The sequence below is a fragment of the Cryptomeria japonica genome, chromosome 3 (assembly GCF_030272615.1).
Source record: "Cryptomeria japonica chromosome 3, Sugi_1.0, whole genome shotgun sequence".
Lineage (NCBI taxonomy): Eukaryota > Viridiplantae > Streptophyta > Pinopsida > Cupressales > Cupressaceae > Cryptomeria > Cryptomeria japonica.
The window spans coordinates 303396351-303409322 of record NC_081407.1 but is presented as its reverse complement, the minus strand read 5'-3'; the positions used below and the strand labels follow the sequence as shown (position 1 = coordinate 303409322).

The 12972-nt window shown below is 38.5% G+C and overlaps 1 protein-coding gene across 3 annotated transcripts in view; it reads left to right on the top strand.

The window, feature by feature from the left end:
• Positions 1-12972, top strand: part of LOC131034298 (carboxyl-terminal-processing peptidase 1, chloroplastic) — a 166835-nt gene that overhangs the window by 103424 nt on the left and 50439 nt on the right. For all 3 annotated transcript variants that reach the window (XM_057965768.2, XM_057965767.2, XM_057965769.2), the window contains one exon: positions 347-430. In XM_057965768.2, coding sequence (XP_057821751.2) covers positions 347-430 — 84 coding nt within the window. The remainder of the gene's footprint in view (positions 1-346; positions 431-12972) is intronic.

Genomic DNA, 12972 nt, shown 5'->3' with positions numbered 1-12972 from the left:
TTTCTTTACTAGCCATTTTATTTTTTCTTTTCATTTGCAACGAGGTAAAAGCAAACACACAATTTCATTTCTTATTAATAGTTTCAAGAAATCAAGATGTTGATTGTTGATTACTTTTCTCTAATGCAAGGCTTCCCAGTAGTTTTATGCTTGAGTGCTATTAGTGGAGAAAATCTAGTGTGTGCATGCAAATCTAAAGGTGTATGCTCTCTCCAGAAAGTGGCACACTGTTCCCTCTCTTATACAGACCCAGTGCATGCTGATCAATTTGTTCAATGTGCTTCATCTTTCAGTAAAGTAATATCCATCGTAACATAAGTTTTGTTGGACTCCAAACATTTGGCAGGTGATATATACAACTGGAAGAGATATTGATTCACAGAAAAGCATTCTTACTCAAAATGCTTCTTCAACTACAATTCCTCTTATGGTATGAATTACTTGGCTGCTATGATTTTGAAGATGATAAAATAATATTATTTGCATTTGTAGATTAATGAAAAGAAAATTGGTCCATTAGAAGCTATCGTACAATTTGACTTATAAGTATGATAGTAGCAACATGGGTCTATGCTTAACTGATTAGCTATTCAAGTGGCTAGCCACCAGTTCTAGGTTACTTTCTCGTTGCTCCTATTCCATGTTTGGTCGTCTTAATAGAGTTAGGGTAGGATGTTTAAAAAGAATAGAGAACATTTTTCATGCTTGAAGGCCCCTGGTATTCGATGCTCCCGTTTGAAAAAATAAACTACATTCTCTCTAAATTGGCCAGCAAATATCAATAGAAAATTTGTGTGAAGGTTAGATTATAGTTACCATATGATGTTCTCATTGATTTTTTTTTTTCCGGTAAAAGAGATTTGATGTATGGGGAAATTTGAATTATATAAATACTAATAATAGATGGTACAATATAGAAATTACAAAAGCAGTCAGATTGACAGGACTGCAGATCAGAGCCGAAGTAGCATAGATAATTACAAACAAAAACCCCAATTACAGATATGAGGGGTAAGAGATTTTGGAACAAAACCAAAAGAGCAGAAGTGCTATCAGGATAAAGAGACTATAGACCATTTGTAAATGAGCATAAACATGGAAAAACTTCGAAACAGATTTGAGAATCAAGAAACCCTGAACTAGAACAAAAGGGCCAGGGGCATAAAGAGCTAACACCAAATATTAGCTTGGATGAAAAAAAAACTAATTGCAGTAAAAGACCCACCTACAGAGGGCCAAAAGAGACATTTGATAATTCTGAAGTCACTGAATATTCAGAGTATTTTCCCCAACTACTTCCTTAGTGTGTTTGTTATCTTCAACAATATTAACCCACAACTGAGGAGGAAACTCTGCATCATGAGTCCATGAAGGAGCTTCCTCCCATTGGTGAAGATGAACCTCCCTGGGAGGGATATAGGGAGTGAGGTGCCTTCACATTCAGCAGGTCCTCACCAATAATTGTCTTAATTGCTTTTCCTACCTTCAAGCAGTCCCAATTGAAGGTCTTCTTCATGCGATCTCCCATGAAAGGACCAGAAGTGGGGAACTCCCACTGTTTAAAAGCAATTGCAATCCTTTGATTCATCAGCCTATACTCCATCTGCAGACACTGGCACCCAACCATAGGCTGAAAACTCAAACTAAAAACTCCTAATATTTATAACCACATGATGCCCACAGCACGCCAAGACACTCGATTGATCACAGGCTATATACAACATCTCACACATGCTGAAGTGGAAGCAGAGTTGATGCAAGTTGAAAGGCCACATAACGGATCGCCGCCACCGGGGAAACAGTGACACCATTGATTGTACTGCTATAATAATGAATTACAATTGGATGACATTTGAAGGAAAATATCACCCATGAAGAGCCTGCAAAAAACTAAAAGTCTGCAAAAAAATAAAATATTAGAAAAATCATTCTTTTCCAATGTCATCTTGCAAGATCGTGGCCAACCCTATATCTGCTTTGATATCTTCACTGGTGAGAGAAATTCCCTCATCTCCGAGGTGACAGCCTTTTTTGGCTAATGCATTGGCAAGGTTGTTTGCTTCTCTGTAGCAGTGGTAGATTTGTTATTTATCAAAAAATTGCAAAAGGTTCCATGCCTCCTGAATGATATACATGATGCTCCAGTTTGGGTTTTCAAATTTTTTGAATGCATTTATAATGTTCATGGAATCTCCTTCAATAACAAGATTCTTGATCTGAAAATAAATTGCCAATTTGAGACCTACAAATAGAGTTCTTGCTTCAACTTTATTATTTGTGCCATTAGGAATTCTTCCAGCTTCTGCTCCTATCTCCATACCCCTGGAATCCCTCAATACACACTAGGGAAAACTTTAAGAAACCCCCCCCTTGGACAAGGTGTAAAAACCTGGTGAAAGCTGTATAATTCCCGAGGAAAATTTTAATTTTACTGGCGAATTTTTGCGGTTTACGGAGAAAAAATAATAATCTCCATTGGCGAATTAGCCATGATTGCTCAAAGTTTGTGAAAAATCCTGGCGAATTGTAATGTTTTTAAAACCAAAAAAATATTTGCATAGGCGAATTGTAATGTTTTTAAAACCAGAAAAATATTTGCATTGGCGATTTCAACCTATTTTCAAACCATTTAAAAAAATAATTGGCGATTTCAACCTATTTTCAAACCATAAAAATAAAATATTGGCGATTTCAAGCAATTTTCAAACCATAATTATTTTTTTTGGCAATTTCAAGATATTAAGTCATTAAAACACGTGACACACAGTCGTCAACTCTTTGCCTGAAAGACTACCCATTAGAAAATCTCGCGACCTAGCGACAAGCCCTTACGACTCTATCTCCAACTTGCAAGCTGAAAATGCTAAGCCTTCATAATCTCAAGATCTAGCGACTGAGGGAAACTAAATTGCCACTTGCCAATTCTCGACCACAAAATGTTAAGTCCTCGTCACTGTAGCGACTTGGAGATAGTGGTAACTTTAACCCTTGTCGCGTACTCGCCAACATAAAACTGTTTATTTCTTAACCGCTAGCACTTCACTCGCAAGCTCGCAGCTTGATCAGGGCTTCAAACATTTAACATCGCGAGCTGGCGATAACCATAAAACTTAACCACAAACTGTCTAGTCGCTATCTCGCGACCTAAAAATGCTAACATTAAACAAACATGAGAGCTAGCGACAACTGTATGAAATGAGTTACTTGCTAACTCTCGCGGCTATAATGTATGACATTAGACCATCTGGAGACCTCGCGACCAAAGCAATTTCATTAACAATCTCCAGCTCGGTAACATAAAACGCTAACACCCAAAAAGCTAGAGACCTCGCGATGTAAACCCAAACCAACTTGTCCCCAGCTCGTGGCTTGATCACGTCTTCAAACATTTTACCTCGCGAGATGGCGATAACCATAAAACTTAACCACAAACTATCTGGTCGCTAGTTCGCAACCTAAAAATGCTAACATTAAACAAACATGAGAGCTAGCGACAACTGTGGTGGCAAGCTAATATGTACGAGGAATTTTTAAGGCTTGGATGCCGACTCATTCCTGAGGGACTAGTTTGAAGGTTTCTCTTGAGTCGAGGTTGATTAGACAAGCGAGGATGACGGGCCACGGTTTCAGAGGCATAAAAGGATTGGACAGCTTCTGAGTTAGAGATGGGAGATCACGGATTTCTCTGAGAAATCAGAGCTCGGGTTGCTTGTTGTCAGGGATTCTGAAGCAGAATTTGTCCAATCAAGGAGGAATAAAATCAGAACAAAATCGTTCACAATAGACGAGCCTTAGCAGGATGCAGTGGATTTGATAGGCATGACTTCTAGAGTCTACAGTCATGTTGGAAAACACCAAAATGATGATTTTTCACGTGAATGAGCATCACCAAATGAAGTGTTAAAAGGTTATAAATACAATGGAGTGGTAACTTAATTGGTAGAAGAGAAAAGAAACCTTTTTCATTTTCTCAGAGTGGTTTTTTCCTTAGAAAGGAAGATGATGTTTGAGCAGGATTGTGCATGGAGTTGTGTGCTCTGTGATACCGGATGGGTGTTTTTTGTTTTCTCCTATGTGAGTTTGTTTATTGTCAGAGGGGTTGTGAAAGTGAGAAGGATTGCCATAGGGGGTGTGAAAGCCTTTTCTTATCAAAAAAGGCCAAGCATGGCACATCCTCTGCCACAGGATGGCAGGGGGTTTGAAGAAGGAGCCCACAGAGTAATGAAAGAAGGATTTGTTTGGGTGGGGAGTGGCAGCAAGTCATCTTTGTGACGACATGGAAGCTGCAACCCCTCCCCAACATATTACAGTTACCCTAAAGCTCCTCTTTCCACTTTCCCTGATCGTGGGCATGAAGGCTCGAGCTCCTCTTTCCATTTTCTCTGTTCCTGGGCATGAAGGCTTCCTCCTCTATTTGGAAACGATCCATTGGACAGAACGTAACATCTCACATTCCATCCGAAGGCATCAGGGTGATAATGGCATGGCTCAAGCAGTTTTGCAAGTTGTATAGTCATTGGGGTTCCTTTTCTGGTTCTAGTAGTGATTTTGGACTCTAGGTGAAGGGAGCAATTTGTATAGTCATTTACAGAGCAAATGAAAAGCATTTAGTGTCAAGCTTTGTGCAGGTTCTTGAAGGAGTTATATATAAATTTATTTTGTGACAGTTCAATTCTGCTTCAACTCTCATCAAATTTTTCCATTTTCTTCTCCTTTCTTGTATTTCCTCTTTTCTCAACAAATTTCTAATCACATCTTCATCATCCAATGGTTCATGGTCCTTTATTGTGGCCCAAGGTGTCATTTTTGGCAATGCACGTTTAATAAATTCTTTAGGATCACTGAATCTATTCTTTTTCAACTAGGGTCAATTGCCAAATAAACTCCATAAAAGCAATCCTAATTGGAACAAATTTTGGTAAAATATGGGGAGGTTGAGGACACCCATAGACTCTGATCACAGTAAAGTTATCAAAAAAGAAAAAGTCCCCCCAGTTATGTGAAATAAACCAGTTTGGAACATACCAGTAAGGTCTCAAAACTCTCCCAACATTAATTGACAATCGTTCCCTATTTATTCCTAGCATTTACATAATTGGCAAAACAATCCAATTTTCAAAGAAAAGGAAAGAAGAACGGGGAGAACTACTGTCCCAAACCTGGGTCCATCTTTGTATTGGCATTAAGACACCCAATTCTTCTTTGAAAAGCTCCAATTCTTTATCCATGAACTCAAAATTATAGAACAAGATTAAATGCATCAACAATGAATAATGCTTGAATGTAGGGCTGGGTGCACCACTCTAAATTTCAACTAGAGCTTTATGAATGTGTTCAACCACATAGTCCACATAATCGTAATCTTTGTTAACATCTGGGTGTTGAATGTCCATAGCCATCATCAGTAATTCAGCTGACACTGTTGAATCTCCATCAAAACCCAACACTATGCATAATCCATAGATTGTACAATGCATATAATGTTGGAAAGGTGTGATGTCAAATGGTGGTTCGATACTATTTGGAATTATAACTGGTTTCCTATTCACCCTAGGCATGTATCTGGGCATTGCATGCTTCTTGATAACACCTTTGTATCTGTCATAATCCTTTGCAATCTGCTCCAAATCTATATCTGTACATGCAGCACTAGTAATCTGGAAAGCTTCAACAAAGCTAGCTTTGTTAATTGAAACTAGGGCAGACTGGTTCTTTCTTCTGATTACCCTAGATACTGGGCAATAGCGTTTGGCCAACTCTTTGATCAAATCCACATCAACATACACATCTGGTACAATTAACTTTGCCATATTTAAATCCCAAGGGTTTCACATCGGGACACCCTTAACCCTATTATTCCAGAAATAATGAAACAGAGCAGAATCAGTCATATGAAGCGTGGTGGGGTTTCTGCATTGGCTCCATAAATCTTTCCATGCCAAATCATTTGTATTCAAAGCAACGGAAGTCCCTTGCAACAAACCTACAAATTCTTCTTTGTATTTCTTAACCGTCTTTTCCTCAGTGGCCTTGGGCTTGGAACCTCCAGGTCCTCCACTTGTCGTGGCCTTGGGCTTGGAACCTCCAGTTCCACTTGTCGCCTTGCTCATTTTAGCTATAGGAGAAAAACTTAACCAATTTTCTAAAATTTTCCCACACCCAACACTCCGAATTCTCCAACGTTGTTGCAGAGCTCAATTCACTGGATTACCTCGAAGATAGAATGCATTAATGCAATTATACAAAATCTTGGCTCGATCATGCAATTTATAGTATTTGGGCGTTGTCACTTCTCTCAAGTTTCATTAATTGCCACACTTGCATGAACTAGCTATTGTGGCATTAATTCAAAGCTGAAGTACTCGAGCGAAATTTGAATTCATGCCCTTCTATTTGATTGGCGATTGCCATTCAAAACTTTTACAGAACCAGGCAAACAAGTCCACGTGTCAATCCCCATCTTTAATCACACACTCGCAACCGGTTATAAGAATTTTGAAAGTAACCGGCGAGTTAGCGACAATGCTACCAAATCCTCTTAAGAATATCGCGAGTGAGCGACAACCGTTGATCTTCATGAAGCCCTTCAGTTGCAACCTCGCAACAACATTTGTAATATTCTTTCTTTACCTTTCGAGCTAGCGAATACTACAAATCTAACAAAACAACTTATTTCATTGCAAGCTCACAAGCTTGCAACTCGAAACTTGACTTAAACCCTTGTGATCTCGTGACAACAAGACACTTAACTGCCATCTCATGCTCGCAACACTTTTTGACTTAAGACTTACAAACCCGCGAGCATGCGATGACCACAAAATTAGACCAAAACTTGCCTGTTGCCAGATCGCAACATAAAATGCTAAACAACTTCAAAACCTGCGAGCAAGCGACGAAACCAAGCAAGCTGCGATACCAACCACATCGCATGATCGCAAATTAAAATGACTTAACCGCAAACACCTCACGACCTTGCGATAACATAAAATCACACCCAGTCGCAACCTCGCAACATAAAATGGTGAGGTAGCGACAACTAAAATCTCCCAGTACTCGCAAGCTCGCGACTTAAACTGACTTGATGATAAAGGACCTGCGAGCTAGCGATAACCATAAAATCTCAAAACTTTTTATCTCTTGACCGCAGTGACCCAGCGAGTACCAACAAAAATCGATGTTTTATGTTAATTACCATCATAAATAGGCGCGAGCAGTGGCACACAAACCATTAATGACTTACTCGCTAACTCTCGCGGCTATAATGCATGGCATCAAACCAATTTGAGACCTTGCGACCAAAGCAATTTCGTTAACAATCTCCAGCTTACTAACATAAAATGCTAACACTAAAAAAACTAGAGACCTCGTGATTTAAACCCAAACCAACACTCGCTAACTCGCCACTTAAATTGTTAAACATGAAATTTATCTGCGAGTTAGAGATGAAACATTAAAGATGTCTCATTGTCTCAATGTTTGACCAACCGTTTGACCACAATTGACGTTGACATAGACAAATAAAGAGAGGACAACTCAGATTTTCAATGCATGACAACTTCGGTTTACTAGCCAACTAAGACAAAAAACAAACACAAAACCCTAATCGCCATGAACATCATGTTAAGCATTTAATGTAGAACAGTAGAAAGGTTCTAACAGTTATGCAATATGAATAATTTTATGGATCTTGTGACACAAATTGTTGCATTTCATGTTCAACATAATGTGGAACCAATTTACTAATAATTCAATTGTTTACTAATAATTCAGAAAATAAATTCTAATTGTTTACTAATAATTCAAATTCACAATTAAAAATATGAAATAAGTATCCGTCCTGATTGACAAATTCAAGGAATACAATATCAAAAATCATCAATGACAACTATAGTATTGCAAATTGAAATTGTAATATGACTCCAGAATTGTAGTATAATTATAAATACCTATAAACTGACTACTAATTCACTTCAGTGACTCAGTCCGAGGCTTCTATATCCTAAATGGACTCAAGATCCGGAAACTGACTAGTACTAATAGGTTCATCTTCATTCTGACTCGGGTATTCAAAAATTTCTTTGTCTTCATGCTGACTCTGAGTCTTCTATCCATCATTTGTCTCAACACTAGCACTAGCAGTAGCACCACCAGCTTTTAAAGTGTTGCACAACCCTCGTCTTTCACGCATGGAATTCCAGATTGCCAGTGCCCTATCATATGGAAAATCTCTAACATTATACTGAGTTACAAACAACCTCAAGCAAGTTTCCAAATTTTTGTCTAATTTGTTTTTGATCATTGATTTCAAAAGCCCTAATGCACTGAAAACTCTCTCATCTTCCACCGACCCCAATATCATTGTTTGACATAAATCAACAAGTTACAAATATTCTGGTATTGCACTACGAAATGCTTCACTTTGATCTATCATTTTCCAAAGCCTTGTGATTGATCCAGGTTCAAATGGATTCTCCAAGTTAACCAATTGCTGTTTCATAAGCAATGCAAATTGTTTAATTGTTTTTTAAGATGATTTGAATTTAAAATTCCTTTTGTTGGCTATCCATTGCAATATGCATCTTTTGAAAATGTCAATATCAATTCCTCTAGTTTTTTTTGAAACATCTTTGCGTCATTTGCATTATCTCCAATTGAATGCCAAAATTAAGGATACACACAACCCATGGCTTCAAGTATTTCTTCTCGAGGGAGTCTTTCACGAATCTCAGTTGAAAGTTCATATGTAATAGACTTCAAATTATCACTAACAGATTTAACAATCTTGTCAAAATCTTCCTTTTTAACTGGTAGTGCTCTGCCTCACTTGCCCGTCTTAGATTGGTGCATTGGTATCTTAAATCCTTTTACAAAGACACAACTCATTTTTTGTATTGAAATGTAAAAAATTTTCAGCATGATTCAAATCTGTAATTATCTACCACCTAAAAAAATTTGGGCTTCGCCCTGTTAGATCTGAATATAAACCATCCAGGCTCAAGCATGTCATTTTACGTAGAGTGCTATACTCATTTATATACATAGTTCTGTCTTGGGCTTTCTTAACAAGTTTGTTCATTGAATCCAGCATGGGGAGAAGACTAGCTAAAGTTAACAGAGTCTCTATATCACTTAACTTATGTAAGAGATCAGGAGCTTTGTCTACTGTGAGGCGTTGCTCATACATTAGTCCGATTAAGGATTGATATTCTGTTAGAACTCGTTCCGCTGGTCCATGCAAGGAGATCCATCTGGTCTCAACATCCCTGAGAAGCTTGTTTCCTGCTGTTACTCCCTCAGCAAAAATCTGAAATTCTGCAAAATGTTTAGGACTTAGGCAGAAGTATGAGTGGAGCTTGTGGACCAGATCTTCAACTTTTGACATTGTAGGGAAATTGCTTACAATTCTATATGCTAAATTCATTTGATGGGCCATGCAGTGAATGCCAACCATGTATGGTGCAATACTAGTTTGTAATCTTGCGCAAAGACCGGTTCTTTGACCTTGCATTACTGCAGCTCCATCAGCTCCAGCACACACCAACTTTTTGACAATTGTCAAGTCATCCATACCAGCAATTTCATTCAAAGCTTTCTTAACTTCCAAATATAAATTTTTTGCTGTTGAATTGTCCCTCATTTTACGAACATAGAGTAGATGAGCTCAGTGGACGTGTTCTTTTACGGTATACACATGCATACAAACCCAAGCAGTGTTATCTACCGCAGTAACTTCATCTATGGATAATGAAATGAAATTTGACTCTTTTACACTCTCTTGTAAATTTTGCTTTTCCACCTCAGCGAGACAGTTTGCCATTTCCCATCCAGCGTTTATTGAACAATGTGACATAGGATAGTGAGGAACATTCAAAAAAGATAATAAATTACTAAATTCTGGGAAATCTTTCATAGGACGCCCTCTCAACAGAATATGAAAAATAACACTCATCTGAACAGTCTTTGCCAGGTTTGCATCTTTCGCTGCATGTTGAAGCCCAACTTTGATTGTATTTCCAAATCCACTATTACCAATCAGTGTCATTTTGTGGTTATGCTCTTCATATTCCGCGGCATACTTAACATGAAGACATTCTTCCTTTGATTTCCATCTTACTACTCGTGTTTCCTTTCCATCTATGATCCGTTTTTCATAAACCTTACCAATATGCTTTTCTATGGTGTCAAGCTTTAGCTGCATCTTCTTCTCTCTTTTAGTTTTCCAGCTACAAATCTTACACCTGCATTCTGTTGGTTGTTCATCATTGTTTGGGACTGGTTCAATGAATGGGTACTTTGCTACCCAATCAATCTTAAAACTCCTTGTCATCTCCCACTCTCGCCCCAGTTTTACTTTCCTTTTTCTTTTCTTCCTACCAACATCATCTTCAGTACTAGCATTTGCATCCGAGTGAATTATCTCATTGTGTGTATCCCTAAGAACATCTTCTGCCATGTCGGTATTGTCATCCTCATTTGATGCATTTAACTCAATGACAATCCCACCTTGTGGTGGCGGCGAGCTATTGTGAATGGCTTCTGCAATTGCAAAAGTTGATGGACCAGAAACTTTGCCAATTCCAAAGAAAGACTTTATGGTAGTATCTTTAAGTTTAAATTTTGAGCGTTTTGATGGCCTCCCAATCCCTTTAGTTTCACCGCTCGAAGGAGTCTTACCCTTGTTTGACATCCCAATCACTTCACCACCCTGAGGAGTCTCAGTCTCACCCTTGTGTGACATCTCAATCCCTTCACCACCCTGAGGAGTCTCACCCATGTCTGACTGTGACATCTTGAGTCTTGACCTCTCACTACAAATTAAAAGTTAAAACTAATACTATCAAGTATGAAGAAATGATTACTCACCTTTATGCCTTCTCAATTCTCTGAATCAGGAATCAGGAATGCCTGGGCTTGTGTTGCAAGATTGTAACTCTGGCTCTCCGCCCTACAATGAACTTCGACGTTCCAACTCAATTTCCGGAATGCGAATCGAGAGCTCTCAAATTTACTAATCAGACACGAACAAATTGTAAGAAAGAGTGTATTTATATCAATCCATGATTGCATTTTTGGTGAATTGCGCGGGCATCGCAATGAACATTTAATTTAATTGCATTTTTAGAGAATTGTGCGAGCGTGCAATGAACATTTAATTTAAGTGGGGTGAAATGGGTCCTCGAATGCTTATAATGTTTTAATTGATATTGGCAAATTTGGCCGATGCGTGCAATGAACATTTAATTTACCATTGGCGAATTAGGTCCTGGGTACGTGGTCGTTTTAGTATTGCTAGTGAATAACAGAGGTGATCTAATACCCACGTCCGAGTGATTCCAGGGGAATATTACAGGCATGCGCGTCTAATGGTGTGTGGTCAATGGCGAAGGCAGAATACAGTGTACCGTTAACCCTGAAATTCCGGGTGATTTGACCACGATGTTGCCCCAGACTATTCGCCATTTCCTAAAAAAAAAATACGCAAAAATACGCGGAATTCACCAATTGGCGAAGATTCGCTACTAAAAAACTCTCTGATACACACCCTACCCCAGAGATGCCTGGGTTACCTTTAACAGTCAAAATTTAGCTTGACCTGATACTGATTAGGCGGCTTCCACTTGATTTCTTTTCTATTGATCTTCTTATAAACCCTGTTCAAGAGACTTCCTTTAAATGTGAGGTTTATATAACTCCATTCAGATAAAACACTATTATCCCATGATGTGAAACAAGAATCAGTCCTTTTGCTCTTGATAGCATATGCCTTCACCATTTTTGAGATCAACTTTTCATTGTTTAGGAGAACTACTTCTACCTTGTTATTCTCCTTTCCGAAGATTCAATTATTCCTTTCCCACCATATGTTCCAAATCCGGATGGCAGGAGCTACCTCCCAAGGGACTGCAAAAACATACTATGTAATTTAGGCCAAGATTCAAAGACCATAATGAACTCCTTGTGAAGGTGGGCAAACCAATGTAGCTTGTTAAGAATCCAAGACCAACATCAGAAGTCATTCCAAGCTTGCACATACATGGTATGCAGAACTTCCGTTTATGGTGCAAGAGCACCTAGGAGGCTCATGAAGACCCACTGTCTTTTGCTTTTGTGTTTTTCATGTCTCTATGATGTAATAAGGTCATGTGGACCATTTCATAATGTTTTGATCACAATGTAAGGCCTTGATGCCACTTTTGTTCATTGTACCCTATGAGAACCTAGTTGGTCAACTATGGTCAACAGTCATCCAAATGTGGAAAATGGGATACATCATTGGAAATCATGTTTTTGAGGCATGTGTGGCCTCTATGTAATGGTTGTAGGGTGTTTTGAGGGTTTTTGATTATGTATGTCAAAGTTGGAAAATGTTGCAACTTTTGTTGTCAAAGTTGACAATATTTGCCAAAGTGGTTTCTAATGGCCAATTCATTCAAAAATCAGTTGGGCTAGTTGGAGGGTGGTGTCAAACGTCTATAAGACCCTTGGGGTCGAGATTGTGTTGAAAAAATACAAAATCATTACTGCATTCTCTGTGATTTTCCTACATAACGTGTAACAGTCGGTTGGCATTCACTTGTTCATATTGATGCAGACAAGAAATGTACTTGGCATGTTAGAACAGTGAATTAACTTCTCTCTCAAAGTGGTTTAAAGTGTTTTGGTGCAGTTTGGAATGAGAACCAATCTTTTCTTTCCTACCGGGTTTGCAAACCCTCTTAACCTAGGGTTTTGGACAAATGTTGCAATAAATTGACATTCCCTCACCCAAAAATCACACAACTTGGGGGAATGCCAAGTTTAACAGTGTACTATAAGATTTTGAAAGTTGCAGAGATGGCCGTGAAGGGTGGAGAGAGATCCAAGTAAGTTTAACCTGGCATCCTCATGTGACAGGTTATGAAATTGACTTAGTTTTGTGAACTGGGAAGAATTGAAAGTATTTGGACCCCAAATGTTGGTGGATTTGGTGGT